This window comes from Oryctolagus cuniculus, chromosome 7 (assembly GCF_051225735.1).
Source record: "Oryctolagus cuniculus isolate XC-2025 breed Fujian yellow rabbit chromosome 7, ASM5122573v1, whole genome shotgun sequence".
Lineage (NCBI taxonomy): Eukaryota > Metazoa > Chordata > Mammalia > Lagomorpha > Leporidae > Oryctolagus > Oryctolagus cuniculus.
The window spans coordinates 49,598,396-49,617,606 of record NC_142873.1 but is presented as its reverse complement, the minus strand read 5'-3'; the positions used below and the strand labels follow the sequence as shown (position 1 = coordinate 49,617,606).

At 41.8% G+C, this 19,211-nt stretch overlaps 1 protein-coding gene and 1 pseudogene across 4 annotated transcripts in view; one reads left to right on the top strand and one right to left on the bottom strand.

The window, feature by feature from the left end:
• The window catches only part of RNF115 (ring finger protein 115), an 84,479-nt gene that overhangs the window by 27,656 nt on the left and 37,612 nt on the right, over nucleotides 1-19,211 (bottom strand). For 2 of the 4 annotated variants that reach the window (XM_089300062.1, XM_008264550.5), the window contains exons 2-4: nucleotides 16,600-16,658; nucleotides 15,614-15,665; nucleotides 12,893-12,950 (exon numbers count right to left, since the gene is read on the bottom strand). In XM_089300062.1, coding sequence (XP_089156188.1) covers nucleotides 12,893-12,950; nucleotides 15,614-15,665; nucleotides 16,600-16,609 — 120 coding nt within the window. In that variant the 5' untranslated portion in view covers nucleotides 16,610-16,658. The remainder of the gene's footprint in view (nucleotides 1-12,892; nucleotides 12,951-15,613; nucleotides 15,666-16,599; nucleotides 16,659-19,211) is intronic. The other 2 variants (XM_002715649.6, XM_089300063.1) reach the window with 2 other exon arrangements.
• Nucleotides 3,068-3,486, top strand: LOC149125549 (small ribosomal subunit protein uS14 pseudogene; annotated as a pseudogene).

Sequence of the window (19,211 nt, the reverse complement as noted above, 5' to 3'; positions counted from 1 at the left end):
CCAGGTGGCTGCAATGGCCTGAGCTGTGCTGATCTGAAGCCAGAAGCCAGGAGCTTCCTCTGGGTTTCCCCACAGGTGCAGAGGTCCAAGCACTTGGGCTATCTTCTACTGCTTTCCCAGGCCATAGCAAAGTGCTAGATCATAAGTGGAGGAGCTGGGACTCGAACTAGCACCCAAATGGAATGCCAGCACTGCAGGCAGTGGCTTTATCCACTATGCCACAGCACTGGCCTCTCAAATAAATTATTAAAATTCTAGAATTGGGTAGTTTTCATATTACTGTATTTTAAGTTACTTATTAGATAAATGAATTTCAAATATTTCTCCTAGTCTATGACTCATCTTTTTTTTTTTTTTTTTTAAGATTTTATTTATTTATTTGAGAAGAGAAGGAAGAGAGGAAGAAACAGAGAGAAAGGTCTTCCTTCCATTGGTTCACTCCCCAGTTGGCCACAACAGCCGGAGCTGCGCTGATCAAAGCCAGGAGCCAGGAGCTTTTTCCAGGTCTCCCACATGGGTGCAGGGGCCCAAGGACTTGGGCCATCTTCTGCTGCTTTCCCAGACCATAGCAGAGAGCTGGATTGGAAGAGGAACAGCTGGGACTAAAATCAGCACCCATATAAGATGCAGGTGCCACAGGCAGAGGATTAACCTACTATGCCATGGCACCAGCCCCGACTCATCTTGTTTTAATTTATTTAGTTCATTCTTTTGGAAGGCAGAGACAGAAACAAAGACAGATCGACCATCCACTACTTCACACGACAGTCAGACCTGGGCCAGGCCAAAGCCAGGATCTGGGAACACAGTCTAGGTTTCTCACATGGGTGGCAGAGACCCAACTACGTGAGCCATCACTTGCTGCCTCCTAGGGTGTGCATTAGCAGGAAGCTGCAATTGGGAATGGGGCTAGAGTTCAAACCTAGCACTGCAATGTGGGACATGTGCTCCAAGCAGTGTCTTAACCACGGTGCCAAACACCCACTCCTGTAGTTTATCTTTTATTACCATGAAGCACAACAGAAAGCTTTTACTTTTCATAAAGTTCAATTTATCAAATTTTTTTTACTTTATGGAAGCTTTTGGAGTGATAGCTAAGACATCTTTACATAACTCAAGGTAACAAAGGTTCTCTATGGTTTTTTTTTTTTTACAAGTTTTATAGTTTTAGGTTTTACATTAAGGTTCACAATCCATTTGAATTATTTTCTGTATGTGGTTTAAAGTATGTATTCAGGGGCCGGGCTGTAGAGCAGTGGGTTAAAGCCCTGGCCTGAAGCGCCAGCATCCCATATGGGCGCTGGTTCTAGTCCTGGCTGCTCCTCTTCCGATCCAGCTCTCTGCTATGGCCTGGGACAGCAGTAGCCCTTGGGCCCCTGCACCCACATGGGAGACCCAGAAGAAGCTCCTGGCTCCTGGCTCCTGACTTCGGATTGGCTCAGCTCCGGCCGTTGTGGCCATCTGGGGAGTGAACCAGTGGATGGAAAACCTTTCTCTCTCTGTCTCTACCTCTCTCTGTGACTCTTTTAAATAAATATTTTTTTAAAAGTATGTATTCAAATTCATATATTTGTACATAGATATCCAATTGTTCCAGCATCAGTTATTAAAAAGTCTTTCCCAGAGCTGGTACTGTGGTGTAGTAGGTAAAGCCACCTGCAGTGTCAGCATCCCATATGGGTGTAGATTCAAATCCAGCTGCTCCACTTCTGATCCAGCTCTTTGCTATGGCCTGGAAAAACAGAAGATGGCCCAAGTCCCTGGGCCCCTGCACCCACATGGGAGACCCATGGCTTCTGGCTTCACATCAGCCCAGCTCAGGCCATGGTGGCCATTTGGGGAAGATCTCGATCTTTCTCTCTCTCTGCCTCTCTGTAACTCTGCCTTTCAAATAAATAAATAAATAGATTAAAAAAAACTAAACTAAAAAAGACTTTCCTGGGGTAGGAACTGTGGCACAGTAGGTTAAGTGGCCACTTGGGAAGCCATCATCCCATAACAGGGTGGCTGATTTGAATTCCATCTGCTCTATGCTTCTGATCCAGCTTCCTGCTAATGTGCCTGGGAGGCAGCGTATGATGACCTAAGTACTTGGGTTCCTGCCACCCTAATGGGAGACTTGGAGTTTCTGGCTCCTGCTTTTGGCCTGGTCCAGCCCTGGTTGTTGCAGGCATTTGCAGAATAAACCAACAGATGGAAGATATCTCACACAAATAAATAAATCATTTAAAAATAAATAAATAAAAGATTATCCTTTTATTCCATTGGAATGACTTTATACTTTTGTCAAAATCGGTTGTCCTGGGTGTGCAGGTCTGTCGCTGGACTCTGTTCTTTCATTTTATTTATGTATCTTAATAGTAGTACCACAGTCTCGATTACTGTAGCTTTTTAATAAGTCTTGAGGAGAGCTATTGCTAACAATCTTCCAACTTCTTTTTCAAGATTGTTTTAGCTGTTCTACATACTTATGTTTTTATATGAATTTTAGAACCTTTTTGTAAATTTCTACAAAAAAGTTAGCTAAGATCTTGAATAGAATTAAAGTGAACATATAAATGACATCGTAACAATATAACCTGTTCCATGAGTAGGCTGTATTTCTCCATTTATTTAGGTGATTTTTAATTTCCTTAAGCAATACTGTATAGTTTCTCATGTTCAGGTCTTGTGTATCTTTTCTGAAATTTTGGTTGCTATAAATGGTATTTTTTGGAATTTCAATTTCCAATGGTTCATTGCTAGTATGTAGAACACAACAGATTTTTATTTATATATTTACCCTGAAACCCTATTAAACTCAATAGTTCTGACAGCTTTTTTATCGATCCCATCAGATTTTTCTACACGTAAGAATATGTCAACTGTAAAAAGGCCATTTTCACTTTTTCTTTTCCAGCCTGTCTGCCTAGCTAGCTTTATTGCACTGACAAAGCCGTCCAGTTCAAAGTGGGACAGAAGCAGTAAGGGTGAGCATGCTGGTCCTGTTCCTGATCCTAGCTGAAAAGCACAGTCTTTCATCATTAGCTGTGATATTGGCCACAGGGTTTACCTGTTCTTTGTCAAATTAAGACAGTTTCCACCTATTCATAGTTTGTGGTTTTTTTTTTGTTTTTTTTTTTTTTAATCAAGGATAGATGTTGGCCTTTTGAACCTTGTTGCATTCCTGAAAGCAAGATGGGCCACCGGCAGCTCTACTGGAGCCACCCGTGAAAATTCAGCCAGGGTTCTGGCTCTTGCCGCGTCTGCTCAAACCGGCATGGTCTGATCCGGAAATACGGGCTTTACGTGTGCTGCCAGTGTTTCCATCAGTACCCGAAGGATATCAGCTTTGTTAAGTTGTTAAGTCATTTTCCTTGAATGGATTCTCCAAGACATCAGCACTATGAAAAGCCATGCTACATTTTTGTACATAAAATAAAGAACTTCAATTAAAAAAAATAGATGTTGGGGGCCGGTGCCATGGCTCACTTGGTTAATCCTCCACCTGCGGAGCCGGTATCCCATATGGGCACCGGGTTCTAGTCTCAGTTGCTCCTCTTCCAGTCCAGCTCTCTGCTGTGGCCTGGGAGGGCAGTGGAGGATGGGCCAAGTGCTTGGGCCCCTGCACCCACATGGGAGACCAGGAGGAAGCACCTGGCTCCTGGCTTCAGATCAGCGTAGCTCCAACCATAGTGGCCATTAAGGGGGTGAACTAATGGAAGGAAGACCTTTCTTTCTGTCTCTCTCACTGTCTAACTCTATCTGTCAAATAAAAAAAAAGATGTTGGATTTCATCAAATTTCTTTCTGTACTGATAGAGATGATCATATAGTTTTTTACTTTTTGATGTGTTAATATGGTGAATTACACTGACTGATTTCAAATCAGTTACATTGATTTTTGAAATGTTGAACCATTTATTATTGTTATTCTTGGAAATAATAGAGCCTTTGGTTCTTTTTGCTAAAATTTTGTATAGAGGGGGCTGGCACTGTGGCACAGTGGGTTAATGCCCTGGCCTGAAGTGCTGGCATCCCATATGGGTGCCAGTTCCAGACCCAGCTGTTCCACTTCCAATCCAGCTTTCTGCTATAGCCTGGGAAAGCAGCAGAAAATGGCCCAAGTCCTTGGGCCCCTGCACCCATGTGCGAGACCCGGAAGAAGCTCCTGGCTCCTGGCTTCGGATCGGCACAGCTCCAGCCATTGTGGCCAACTGAAGAGTGAACCAGCGGATAGAAGACCTCTCTCTCTCTCTCTCTCTCTCTCTCTCTCTCTGCTTCTTCTCTCTCTGTGTAACTCTTTCAAATAAATAAATCTTTAAAATAAAATAATAAAATTTTGTATAGAATCCTTACATCTTATGTTCAGGAGGGGATATTGATCAGTAATTTTTTCTTATTTCTGTCAGGTTTAGGGTTCTTATAATTTGCATTTCTGGGACCTGTACTGTGGTGTAGTGAGTTAAGCTGACGCCTGCAATGCTAACATCCCATAAAGGCACAAGTTCAAGTCCCAGCTGCTCCACTTCCATCCAGCTCCCTGCTAACGCACCTGGGAAACCAGTGAAGATGGTCCAAGTCCTTGGCCCCTGAACCTGTGTGGAAGACCCAGATGAAGCTCCTGGCTCTGGCTTGGCCCAGCCCCAGCTATTACAGCCATTTGGGGTGGGGGGGAACCAATGGATGGAAGACCTCTTTCTCTCTGTGTTTCTCCCTATCTTCTCTAAATCTGCCTTTCAAATAAATAAATCTTTAAAAAAAATTCTTTTCATTTATTTGATTAACTATGAATCCCAGCATGTCTTTTTTATTTTTTCATTTTTATTTATTTGTTTGAGAGAAAAAAAACAGAGAAATCTTCCATCCATTGGTTTACTCCCCAGATGCCCACCACAGCTTTGGGTAAGAGGACCAAAGCCAGGAGCTGGGAACTCATCCCAGGTTTCCCACAGAACCCAATTACTTCTGCCTCCCAGAGTCCACATTAGTAGGGAACTAGAAACAGGAGCCAGAGGGGGTAATTAAATCCAGGCCCTCCAATATGAGATATCAGCATCTTAACCACCAGGCTAAATGCCTGACCCTTTGTCAGATTTTGAGAATCTAAGTTTTTTTTTTTAATTTTTCAGAATTTTATGTTTGAGGTATTTGAACAGAATTATTTAACAAGTTCACCAATATAATAAAACAAATATTTTGGTCAAAAATTTTTTAAAAATAATTTTTATTGTTTTCAGTGCATCTTCACATTCAAAGTACTGCAATTTGGAAGATAATTATATCATAATTAGCATGCTTATTGAGGAATTACACCTTTTAAACTGCCATTGGAAGATGAGTCAAATGGCATTAAATTAGCTGTTCCAAGCTCCTGTTTATCTTATTTTGAACTGTATGTGGACCCATGAGAAATTTCTGTAGGGGCTTACTCTGCAGCCAGATTTCAGACACTGGAACCTAAGACTGTACCTGCATCTGGAGAAAGGCCATAGTACATACTAACAAACAAGTTAAGAAGCATGGGGAGCCAATATGCCACAGAAATAAAGCTTCTATTTGGAGTTGAATGGAAGGTTGAACAAAGTATTACAAATCTGAACACAAAGAGTATAATTTAAAAGATCTGCAATTTAAAAGGTCTTTATCTAGAAAATAGTTTGCTCAATAAATTGAGGAAAAATTTACAGTTTTCGTTTTTTTTTAAATCAAGCAGCTTTAGAATGACCAGCAGAATAGGAACAGTGGGATATTGAAAGAAAAATAAAAATAGAGCTCACCCTCAAATTAGCTCTGGGGTGCCTAGAACATAGGCTCAAAAGGTAAACAGAAATCAAGAGGTTTATAATAGGCTGAATTTAGGAGAGCAGGCCCTCAAGAAACATCTCAAGAGTGGGTATTTGGCTGGGACACCAATTGAGAGGCCCAGATCCCACACCAGGGTGACTGGGTTCAATGCCTGGCTCTGGCTCCAATTCCAGCCTCCTGCTAAGACAGACACTGGGAGGCAGTGGTGGTAGCTCAAGTGTAACTGGGTTCTTGCCACCATGTGGGAGACACGGATGGAGTTCCTGGCTCCCAGCCTCAGCCATTGTGAGCATTTAGGGAGTAACCCAGTAGGCAAGGGCTCTTTCTTCCTCTCTACCTCTCAAGTTTAAAAAAAAAAAGTTTTTAATCTCAAAACTATGACTAACACCATGGGACATTTCTAAATTTTGCAAGAATACAAAGTATTCAAATGCTACTAACAAGGCAAACGTGATGTATAGCCATAATCTCTGCCCTCTTATAATGTACACACTGTGTCATAAGCAGAATTTTCAAAAGCACCTTTTCCTAAATAAGTTTAAATATATGTATCAGAGTCCCAGCTATTCTGCTTGCAATCCAGCTCCCTGCTAACAAGCCTGGGAAAGCAACAGAGGGTGGCCCAAGTCCTTGGGCTCCTGTACCCATGTGGGAGACCCAGAAGAAGCTCCTGGATCCTGGCTTCAGCTCAGCTCAGCTCAGCTCTGACCATTATGATTATTTGGGGAGTGAACATGAAAGATTTGGTTAAATCAATTCAACCTTAAAGACCCAACCCGGGGTGTAGCTGCTCAAAGAACCTAATCTACCTCTACCTGACCTTCAAGGGCAGGGACTATGAAGAATGGCAACAGGCAAAGGAGAGGGGAAAGCTGGCTCCACACTAACTTCTTTTTATTAGGTTGAATCATTTAAAATTGCCATTTAAGGATCAAAAACAGAGTATCAACAACTATTTAGGCCAACAATTTATTTTCGTATTGTTCTCGATCACTTCAGTGTTCAGCAGGGAAAAGCTGACATTCCTCCCAGTCCCAGGAGCACACACGGAAAGCAAGAGTGGACACTGGAAAGGGTCTTCTTGAGGCAGACACAAAACTGCCCCCCCCCACCCCCCAGAGTACGAATCTCCTCCCACAACCACCTCAGGTTTAAGTGGTAAGGAGGAGAACGAAGAATCAGATCTCTTTTTTCTTCATTCGTCCCTTATCCCCACCGAGAAATGACTATCTGGTTGGTAAGCAGCAAGAGCCTAATCTCCACGGATTCACACTTCCCTAGCAGATGGAGCTTAGGTACTGAAACGTGACTCTCATCTGCCCTGCACCCTCTAATTCTCAGGTGGGCCATCCTGGATAAACTAGGGAGTCCATTAGACCACAGCTCAATTGTGCTTGCCAACTCAGCTGAAGAAAAATGAGATTTTTATTTCCATCTGTCTGGTTTCTTTTTTAAGATTATTTATTTAATTTGAAAGGCAGAGTTACAGAGAGGAAGAGAGGGACAAAGATGCAGAGATCTTCCATTTGCTGGTTCACGCCACAAATTGACCCAGTGGCCAGAGTTGGGCCAGGCTGAAGTTGGGAGTCCAGAACTCGACTCAGGTCTCCCACATGGGCATCAGAGGCCCAAGCACTTCAGCCTTCTCTACTGCTTTCCCAGGTACATTAGCAGGGAGCTGGATTGGAAGTGGGCACCAGCGCCCATTACAGGATGCCTAATCATCGGCAGCAGTTTGACCCTGCTGAGCCACATTGCCTGTTCCCATCTGTTGGTTTCTGTTCTATTTCTCCATATGTTCCAGATCCAGAGGTGGAGGAAAATGGCAGGACCAATGATCAACCATCACAAATAACTAAACATCTCCAACACAGAATGACAGCTTAATAAATGTAGTGTGGACAGAAAAGAATATGAAGTCATAAATATGCAATTCTTATGACAGAGGCAAGAAAAAATTCATGACATAATGCTAAATATATTTTAAAAGTAGAAATGCAATATGGTACACTCTATGACTGCAACTAAAAACAGTTATGAGACATTCATATGAAAAATGTGAAGTTTTATGTCAAAAAGAAATAAAGCTATAAGAAGGTAATGAAAATATGGGAATTTTTTCATTTTTAAAAAATGTTCTTAATGTTATATCTTTCAATATCTATGCCTCAGGACAAAACCAGAAAGTAAATGTATGGAGAAAGGGAGTTTTAGAATAGTGAGACTCAAGATATTTATAGTATCTTTTTATTCTCTTATATAACAGAAACAAATTTTATTTAAATAAACACAAATTAGACTGCTCAGAGCACCCCGTCCTCTTGCACATACCTGGGAGCTCTCTTTTCCAGAAAGACATCTATCTTGTTTTCTGCTAATCTGACCACAGCCATTCTAGTGTTGAAGTGATCCATTTGAGTAACCTGAGACTCTTAAGATCAGATGTCTCACTGGCACCAGGTCATGGTCGGAGCTTTCAAGTAAGCTATGAAACCCTCAGGTAGCTAAGGGCTCACTTCCCCAGGTTATCATTAGGAACCTCAAAATAGCAGTATCCTCTCTACACACTGCCAGCAACACTTTTAGATTCACTCCTTCCTGACCCTCAACATTACTCAAACATTGCTCCTATTTAACTGGCAACCTTTCCTTTCCCCTGTCTTCTCCCCATCCCACCTAATCTAACTCTCCACTCCACCTTCACCTAACACACACACACAAATCAATCATTCCATTTACTCTATCTCCCACTCCATCCCCAATTAAAAAAAAAAAAAAAACCACACTGCAGATTTTGTGTCAGAAATTCTCTTGGACTAAGATTCTTCTAACACCTGCAGTATTTTAAAAATTCAGCTATTGATACAAATTCCTTAAAACACACACGATGAAAGCTTTAAAAGCAGGAGATAGGGCCCAGCGCTGTGGCACAGTGGGTAATGCCTGTGCCTGCAGTGCTGGCATCCCATATGGCTGCCAGTTCGAGTCCCGGCTGCTCCATTTCCGATTCAGCTCTCTGCTATGGCCTGGGAAAGCAGTAGATGACCCAAGTGCTTGGACCCCTACACACATGTGGGAGACCCAGAAGAAGCTCCTGGCTCCTGGTTTCGGATCAGCCCAGCTCCAGCTGTCGGGGCCATCTGGGAAGTGAACCAGCAGGTGGAAGACCTTTTTCTCTGTCTCTCCCTCTCTCTGTAACTCTCTCTCTCTCAAATAAATAAATTTCATCTTTAAAAAAGAGACAGAGACAGAGACAGAGACAGAAAGAAAGGCAGGCAGAACGACAGAGAGAGAGACAGAGATAAACACAGGAGTTCTTCCATCTACTGGCTCGCTCCCTGAATGCCCACAACAACCAGGGCTGGGCCAGGCTGAAGCCAGAATTCCATCCAGGTTTTCCATGTGGGTGGCAGGGGCCTAAGCACTTGAGCCATCACCCACTGCCTCCCAGAATGTTTTCATAGGAAACTGGATCAGAAGTAGAGGAGCCAGGACTAAACCAGCATTCTAATATGGGACACAGGCATCACAAGCACCACAACACCCACCTGACATGATTTTATTGCTAAGGTTTTTTTCTCCAGGGATACGAGCATAAAACCACTTAGCTATGAATGCTATTTTGAGATAGTTTCCACATCTTTGCTTATCTAAATTCTACCTCCTCTTCAAGTCTCCAGTGCAGTTTTTGCCTTCTTTATAATGTCTTAGTAATGGCTAAAAATTTTTGAGCACTCACTATATGACAGGTACATTGGTGTCTACATACCTAGCAAATGCATATTAACTCATCCCTGTGAGGTATTATTTTCTTATTTTACAGACAAGGAAACAGAAAAGCACAGAGAGATTCTAAGTAGTTCTCAGGTTACACAGCCAGTTAAGTGACAGACTCAGGATTTGAACTCAGGTAATCTGATTCTAGAGGCTGTGTTCTTACTCACTATGTTACATGACCTCTTCCTTCCTTTACACCTAAGAGCTCTCTTCTTTCCACTGCCCCTGTTACATAGGCCCCACAGGAAGTTTACGATATTCTCTGCACTCCTCCTTGTTTTCTTTCATGTGTGCTTGCACTTGCTCCCCAACTAAATTATAAATTCACCGCAGGCAAGGCAACAATGACATTTGCTTCTTAACCTAACTTCTAACATACGGCTATGTAGAAAATACTGAATAAACCAGAGTCCTTCTAAAAGCTTGCTTAAAATAGAATTAAAAGATGTCTATTTTGATGCAATAGCTTTTTACAATTTTCATTTTCTATGATCTTTAAAATTTTTAATATTATTTTTACTTATTTGAAAGGTAGAGAAACAAAGACAGGCAAGCAGAGAGAGAGAGATCTTCCATTTACTGGCTCACTCCCCAAACACCCACAATAGCTAGGGTTGGGCCAGGCCAAAGCCAGGATCCAGGAAGTCCATCCACACCTCCCTTGTGGGACAGGGACTCAAGAACTTGAGTCATCAGCTGCTGCCCACCAGAGTGCACATTAGCAGGAAGGTGGAACTGGAAGCGGGGTAGGATGTGGGGGTCCTAAGTAGTGTTTTAATCACTGTGCCAAATGCCATTCCTCTATGAACTTTTTGAAGTACTCTTATACATTTCTTAATTTTTTTAAATCACTGGCAATTTCTGTAATATTATCTTTAATTTTGAAATGTAAAATATCATTTAAAAATAAAATATGAATGAGGTATGATAACAAGGTTCTAAGAGGGAACACTGGGCATGGTCACATCCTTGCTGCAAACCCTGTCCCTCCCAAGGAACATGAAGTCACAGGCTATGAATCAGCAAAATTACTTTAACACCTGAAGGACAGCTCATGCCATCAGTGTCAGATTTAGCATTACTAAAGTTAGGAAACTGACTGCTTGCATTTATTTTTCTTCTTACTCAATGCATCTCCTCCTGGTGAGTCATACCTATAAAACTGACTTTCCATTTCCTAAACGAGAACTAACACTTAAGGAAAATCAAATGAAATTTTTTTTCTGTATATGCATAACCCGTAAGAGGCAACCTGTGCTATCAAGAACAGCACATACAAGGAGTAAAATACTGAAATCGTAAAGGCTTCCACGCCTAGCAAGTAGAATTTTAAATAGTGGTTTTCAATCCATCAAAATGAGAAAATAGTGACTAGCATTGGGGCACAGCTGGTTAAGCTGTTGCATGTAATGCCCAGAATCCCACATCAGAATTCTGATTTGAATCTCAGCTACTCCACTTCTGATCTAGCTTCCTGGTAATGCACCTGGGAAGGCAGCAGATGGTGACTCAAGTACTTGGGCCCCTGCCATCTAGGATGCAGGTCCCGACTTCTGGCTTCAGCCTGGCCCAGACCTGGCTGTTGTAGCCCATTTAGGGAGTGACTTTCAAATAATTAAATCTTTTTTTTTTTTTTTTTTTTTTTTTGGACAGGCAGAGTGGATAGTGAGAGAGAGAGACAGAGAAAGGTCTTCCTTTGCCCTTGGTTCACCCTCCAATGGCCGCCACAGCCAGCGCCCTGCGGCCGGCGCACCACGCTGATCTGAAGGCAGGAGCCAGGTGCTTCTCCTGGTCTCCATGCGGGTGCAGGGCCCAAGCACTTACTTGGGCCATCCTCCACTGCACTCCTGGGCCACAGCAGAGAGCTGGCCTGGAAGAGGGGCAACTGGGAAAGAATCCAGCGCCCCGACCGGGACTAGAACCCGGTGTGCCGGTGCCACTAGGCGGAGGATTAGCCTATTGAGCCGCGGCGCAGGCCAATAATTAAATCTTAAAAATGAGAAAATAAAAATTGGAGTTCCAAGACATAACCTGTCTGGAATTACATTTTAGTGAACCCATCTAACTAGGCAATTCAGAGTTAACAAAAAAAAAAACTTTATACTAGATATTAGGAACTGCCACAGACCATAAGAGCAAACACCCCTAAAAAAACCAGAACCATTAACCAAATATTCATTAAATTCCTTGGCTATAAATCTAACATCAGCAAAATCTAAAGGAGCACAGACCTTAAGAAAATTTTCAGAGTATTTTAAAGGAGAGAAACTTAAAGCTCTATGAACTTTTCATTGAACACCATTATTCAAAACACTGCTACTACAGTTTCAATTTACACATAAAATTGGAAACAGCAAAATATTTCTGCTAATTCCCCAGGCACATTAGCTATCTCTGGAAAAAGCTAATGTGATCCTGAAACACAAAGAAATTTTGATTAAGAGATTTAACTATTTTTTTTTCTTTTAACATCCATCAGCTTTCTAGAATCAAGGAAGCTGCATAGCAATAGGTTGTATACACATAGAAAGAAAAGCAAGTGAGTATTTGCTGTAGGTTGAACCCGTTTGCCCTGTCTGGGTTCCCATACAAACAGCATAAATGCCACCAAATGGCACACTTAAAAATGGTTAAAATGGTCATAAAATAAATAAGACAATCAAACAGGAGATTTTAGGTCAATGGACAGAGGGAAAAAAAATCCTGAATTTAATACAAAATTAAAGGGTAAACAGTAATAACCTATTTAAATCATAATCAAGATTTGTATTTTTCCCAAAAATACAGATGCCACATTTCATAACTAAGTAGAAATTAATTATATGGGTTTGTCTTGGGATCTGAAAGACAAGTAAATACTTTATCCTTGACCTATACCAAACTACCATGTTGCCCAGAGGTAAACTTTAGAAACCAGCACTGTACAAGGTTGCGGATTGTGCTTCATTATGACTTTGAGAACCACTCATCCTGGCCTGCTCCTCACCTGTCAGGCCAATAAAGCAGAGTCTGAGGACTATTATTTTAAAAACAGCACAAGCTTTTTATTCTCACCCCATATACACAATAAAGAAGCAGAAAACAGATATGGAACTTAAAACAGTGCAGCTTGAGGCTGTTACTTTCTTCTAATCAAGAGTTTATCCAAAGTAACATACCAAAGCCCCAGCGACTGAAAACATAAATCTTTCCAAGGGCTACTGGTCCACATTTTCTTACACATTCAGTTAAAAGTTAAATGTTTTGCTGCACTGAGAAGTGAATGGCTACCATGATTTTAACGCTCACACATTTCCTAAAGAATCCCTTACAGCCAAAGAAAAACTTACCTCTGCGAAATGTGTGGATGTGCTATTGTCTATCCGGCTGCCACCACCACCTAAAAAACTAAAGAGAAAAAGGAATGAGTGCTGATTCTATTCCCAGGAACAAGCTACCCTCCCAGAAGCTAAATATAGAATGGCAGAATAAGAAAGCCCAATAAGGAAAAATAACTCATCCCAACACAACACCTTCAAAGGAAATGATGAAGAACTGGCAAAGTGGACCAATCTACAAAAAAAAAAATCATAACAAAAGCACAAAGTCAAGGCTATATCAAATGAAAGCTATATTAAAGGAAGGAGGACCCACTGCCAGCAACACAATTCAAATCTGACCTAGCTTCAAAGGGGCTGTGATAACAAAATAATGTCGCATAAAAAAAACAGTCAACCACTAAATGTATATAACATTTGAGGTTACAATAGCTAGGATTTTGGGGGAATAATCAAATGAAAGGGCTCTGGTATTCTGCATTTAGTCCATTATAAAAGTAGTTCTTCTGACAGTTTATCCTACCTAAACTTCAAGGCCTGGCTCAAATCCTACCTCCTCCACTAAGTCTTTTCTGATCTCACCAACCAAATGAGACTCCACCATACCCCCCTGCACTCTCACTTTGATTCTACTTTATACTATAAATACCTATGGGTTGTCTCACCCATGTCAACCCCTTTCCATTCTTTCATAAATACAAATTTAAAGGGCAAAGATCTCAAATACTCATACTCGAACAAAAGAGTGTTTGTTACATTACACGGCACACTATCACCTCTGAAAATCCTACAATACCATATCCTGTACTGATAACTCCATATCACATATACAAGTGATAAAATAACTACCTATTCCAAAAGACATTGAAGAGTGGGGAGACGTAAACTCCACTGTTCCCATGAAATTTGCAAAGACGAAAAGAAGCTGGGGAATGCTTCAGGGGAAAGGAGGCAGAAATAATCACAAGAACTGCTGGACAGCATTGAGAGATACACGCATAAGTATACAACATATATGCAAACACAATCTAATGATAAAAAGTCCACAAACTACTATAAGTAACTTTGTTTTTAAGGATTACGAAACCAAATCCAAGCACTGTGCTGAGCTCCTGGAGGAAACAAACACACCCTGGTTAGTCAAACCAAACAGGAAAACGCAAAGCTAATGCCATTCATTGTGTGATCATCCTCAGGCCTTATTCTCTATAATTAGAAGCTATTTAATACTTGTACTTGTTTCAGAAGTTGAAGATGCTTTTGTAAAAATCACTTCAGGTGTACAGCAGCCCAAAAGCAACTGTACATTTATTCTAAATAACCAACTGGAGTACTGTATACCATAAAAACCAAAGTTGAATGACTGTGTATCTGTCTCACTGCTCAAGCCTAGACAAAGTTCCTGAGCTCTTCTACCTTCCTTTTTTTTTTTTTTTTTAAATTTGAAAGATAGAACTACAGACAGTGAGAAAGAGAGAGACAGAGAGAAAGGTCTTCCTTCCGTTGGTTCACCCCCCAAATGGCCATGACGGACAGAGCTGCACTGAACCGGAGCCAGGAGCTTCTTCCTGGTCTCCCAGGGGCCCAAGCACTTGGGCCATCCTCCACTGCCTTCCCGGGCCACAGCAGAGAGCTGGACTGGAAGAGGAGCAACCAGGACTAGAACCGCCATCCATGTGGGATGCCAACGCCACAGGAGGAGGACTAACCTAGTGAGCCATTGTGCTGGCCCCTCTTCGACCTTCCTTTACTGCCTGGTTTCAGGGATTCAGCTATGCTAACTGAAATCATCAACTCTATTGTTTGATGTTCTACTACCCCTGAAACTCCCTCAGCATTTCTTTTCCTTAAGATCTCTTTATATTTTAACAGCTTATCATAGAGAAGGGATAATAAAAACAGCCACATTGTTCTGAGAAATGTTACAAAGCTTAAGAAAACTTACAAGGTGCCTCTCTAGAGGAATGTTTAGTAGTAGATGGGGCTCATTACCCAATATTTACATGCAAGAACTTCTTACTAACTTTTACCATCAACTACTTATCACTCTAATTGCTAAACAATCAACAAATGCTTATAAAGTTTATAGAGAAGGGAATCACATGCTGCCTCTACAACACTGATTTTAAGGGAAAAAAATTCACTCATTTAAAATACTGATAATGTCTTTCAAAACACACAATCCTTGCATTTTGGTAATTATTACCAGTAACAGGACAACCTTTGGTAGACAAAGGCACAAATAAAAGAATGAGTAGCTCGAGTGAGAAAATAATCCACAGAATTCATTTTTCCCTGCTGGACAAAGATTCATCCTCCAATTAATCATTATCCTCATTTACAACTGTACTTTGTATAAAAGTGTTATCTGCCTAAAGAAACCAGAAGTACTATTAAAAACTTAAAAAAAAAAAAACTGCTCCTGTACAACTGATACACTCTTTAACACGTGCAGAGCATACATGCCTGAAATAAGTATTTGGTGCAATTATAACAGCACAAATAAAAAGCTATCCCAAGTTAGCAAGCCACTTACACAAAATTGCTAATTTTGCATCATGCTACACTTATAGGTTTAGTGTTGGTACTGCGTTACTTAAAGCCAAAATTATTACATCAACATTGAACTGTCTAGACCCAACTAGATATCATGCCGCATACTGCCCTAGAAGCTCCAGCTCATTTACACATATAATCACCAATCATTAACAGAGTAAAACTAATAGTACATACTGTAAAACGTGTAGTTTTCCCTGGTTGTGGAAAGGACCTTCAACTTTAGATTCTGCCAACAGCAACAGTAAAGGAATTATCTATTGCCATTAAAATCCCCAAAATCACTCCTAGATTAAGACATTCCAGTTACAGATTCTTTTTAAGCAAGGAGTACTTCTACAATTGTCTAACAGTGTTTAATCAGACAGCCCCCCCCCAAGAAAACAAATATGCCATTATGTCTACCAAAAACAAAAAGACCAGTAGCAATATCAATACCATTCTACCATTTATTTTCATAGCTTTACTCATAATAACCAATAAGGAATACATAATATTGTCACTTTCTAAAAGTATTTCCCCTTTTATCAGTTTTATACATTTCTTTACTAAGGACAAAGAGAACAAATTTAAACCAATACCAACCCAAATGTTAATTTTATGGTGGCAAATGGCATAAGTTGGACAGCAATAATATTAATAAGAACAAAGGACCCAAGACTTACAAAGGTAGAGTAACAACTCAGCTTCCTAGCTAGAGCAGCCTGTTTACCTTGCTAGTCATGTTGATCAGAAGTCACTTCCCAGCCCAACAAAGAAATTTAATAGTGATACACCTTCAGAGTTGTCAGGTAACACAGCAGTCACTAAAAAACCAACCAATAATCTAAGAGAACCCCAAATCTCAAACTAAATGAAATTTACCAGTTTCACTCTGATATGGTACAGGGGTTCCCAAGGAATGCAACACATAATCAGGAACAGTGGACCTGCCCATCCCTACTGTTGTATCACTTTCCAAACTGTCCCACTTATCCTTCCCTTCCCCTCCCATTCTCCTGCCCCTTCTTGTGTATGCATGCCCTCCCCTCACGCCTCTCCCCTCCTTTCTCTCTCTCCCTCCCACCTTAATCTCAGCACAGTGTAAGTTATAAAACAAATGTCTACCAATTCAATAATTTTATTAACGGAATGCCTGATTTATTCCTGAGCTTGTACAATACCTGGAATCATCTGTCACTTCTTCAATAAAGCCTGATTCACATCTGGGACAAATATATTCCTATAAAAGAAAGGAAGAAAGAAATAAAATTTTTCATTAGAAACCTAAATCAGTAGTTCCACAATAACACACAGCATAGAGCTAATTTTCTGAAATGACTACACTCTGACAAACACAAAATTCCATAAGATGTTTGCAGAGGGGCGGTGCCACGGCGCAGTAGGTTAATCCTCCGCCTGCAGTGCCTGCATCCCATATGGGTGCCGGTTCTAGTCCCGGCTGCTCCTCTTCCAATCCAGCTCTCTGCTGTGGCCTGGGAAGGCAGTGGAGGATGGCCCAAATGTTTGAGTTCTTGCACCTGCATGGGAGACCAAGAGGAGGCACCTGACTCCTGGCTTCGGATCGGCGTAGATCCGCCTGTAGTGGCCATTTGGGGGGTAAACCAACAGAGGGAAGACCTCTCTCTCTCTCTCTCTCTCTCTCACTGTCTAACTTTATCTGTCAAAAATAAATAAACAAAAGACGTTTGCAGAATGGTTTCATAGCTACCTAAATGGTTCCTACTGAGAGATCGAAGAGGGAAGGTCAAGGGCCGGAGTTCTGGTGTAGTGAGTTAAGCAGCTAGCTGCAAAGCCAGCATTCCATATGGGTGACTATTCATATCCAGCTTCTCTACTTCCAATCCAGTTACCTGTTAATGCCCTGGGAAAAGCACCAGAAGATGTTCCAAGTGTTTGGGCCCCTGCCACCCACACGGGAGACACGTAGAAGCTCCTGGCTCCTGGCTTCGGATCAGCCCAGCTCTGGCCACTGCGACCACCTGGGGAATGAACCAGTGTTTGGAAAGTCTCTCTCTCTTTTTTAAAGATTTATTTATTTATTCATTTGGAAGGCAGAGTTACACAGAGGGAGGAGAGGCAGAGAGAGAAGTCTTCCATCCACCGGTTCACTCCCCAATTGGCTGCAATGGCCGGAACTGCACTGATCCGAAGCCAGAACCAGGAGCTTCTTCCCAGTCTCCCATGTGGGTGCAAAGGCCCAAGGACTTTGGCCATCCTCTAATGCTATCCCAGGCCATAGCAGAGAGCTGGATCAGAAGTGAAGCAGCCAGGACTCGAACCTGCAACCATATGGGATGCCAGCACTGCTGGCAGTAGCTTTATCCGCTATGCCACAGTGCCAGAACCATAAATAAATCTTTAAAAAAAATAAACAAAATAAAGACAAAATATCAAAGATTTCTTTTTTAATTAGGATGATTTATTTTTTAACTAGATTAAATTTTACATCTAATTTGCTCATCAAATCTAATGAAAAAGCTCTTACTTGTTCCCACTGATTTATTTATTTTTTAAAAGCATATTTATTCATTCTGCTGAGAGAGGCTTCACTTGTTTTCCAAATCTTGCCCATGTTTTTTTTTTTTTTTAAGATTTTATTTATTTTATTTTGAGAGGTAGAGTTATAGACAGTGAGAGGGAGAGACGGAGAGAAAGGTCTTCCTTTTACTCCCCAAATGACAGCAATGGCTGGAGCTGCGCCAATCCGAACCCAGGAGCCAGGTGCTTCTTCTGGGTCTCCCACACAGGTACAGGGGCCCAAGGATTTGAGCCATCTTCTACTGCTTTCCCAGGCCAGAGCAGAGACCTGGATCGGAAGTGGAGCGGCCGTGACTAGAACAGGTGCCCATATGGGATGCCAGCACCACAGGCGGAGGATTAACCTACTGCGCCACAGCACCAGCCCCATTTATTTATTGATTGATTTATTTTTAAAGATTTATTTATTTGGGGCCGGTACTGTGGCGCAGTGGGTTAACACCCTGGCCTAAAGCACAAGCATCCCATATGGGCCCTGGTTCGAGATCTGGCTGCTCCTCTTCCGATCTAGCTCTCTGCTATGGCCTGGGAAAGCAGTGGAAGATGGTTCAAGTCCTTGGACCCCTGCACCCACGTGAGACTGGGAAGAAGCTCCTAGCTCCTGGCTTTGGATCAGCACAGCTCCGGCCATTGAGGCCAATTGGGGAGTGAACCAGCAAATGGAAGACCTCTCTCTCTCTCTCTTTCTGCCTCTCCTCTCTCTGTGTAACTCTGACTTTCAAATAAAGATTTATTTATTTATTTGAAAGGCAGTCACTGAACCAGAAGGGGAGTGAGAGATCTATCCTCTGGTTCAGTCTCCAAATGGCTACAACTACAGGGGCTCTCCCTTGGACCATCTTCTGCTACCTTCCCAGGCACATTAGCAGGGATCTGGATTGGAAGTAAAGGAGCCAAGATTTGAAAATGTACCTCATGTGGGATGTCGAAGTTGCAGATGGATGCTTAACCTGCTGTACCACAACACCAGCCCCTCCCATTGCTTTAAATATGGTACCTGTATATGCCAACAACTTCCCAAGGTACAGCTTCATCCCAGACTACTTTTCTGAATTCCAGATTCATTTATCATAAGTATTTTCCCTCATGAGCGCACCCACACCTGCTCGCGCTCCCTCCTCTTCCCCCTCCCCCACCCCATTTCATATACAAACACATGCACCACTGGGAGACGGCACACCAGTTTGCTCCTACTGGAACCTGGGATTCATTCCTGATACCTCCCTTTCTTCCA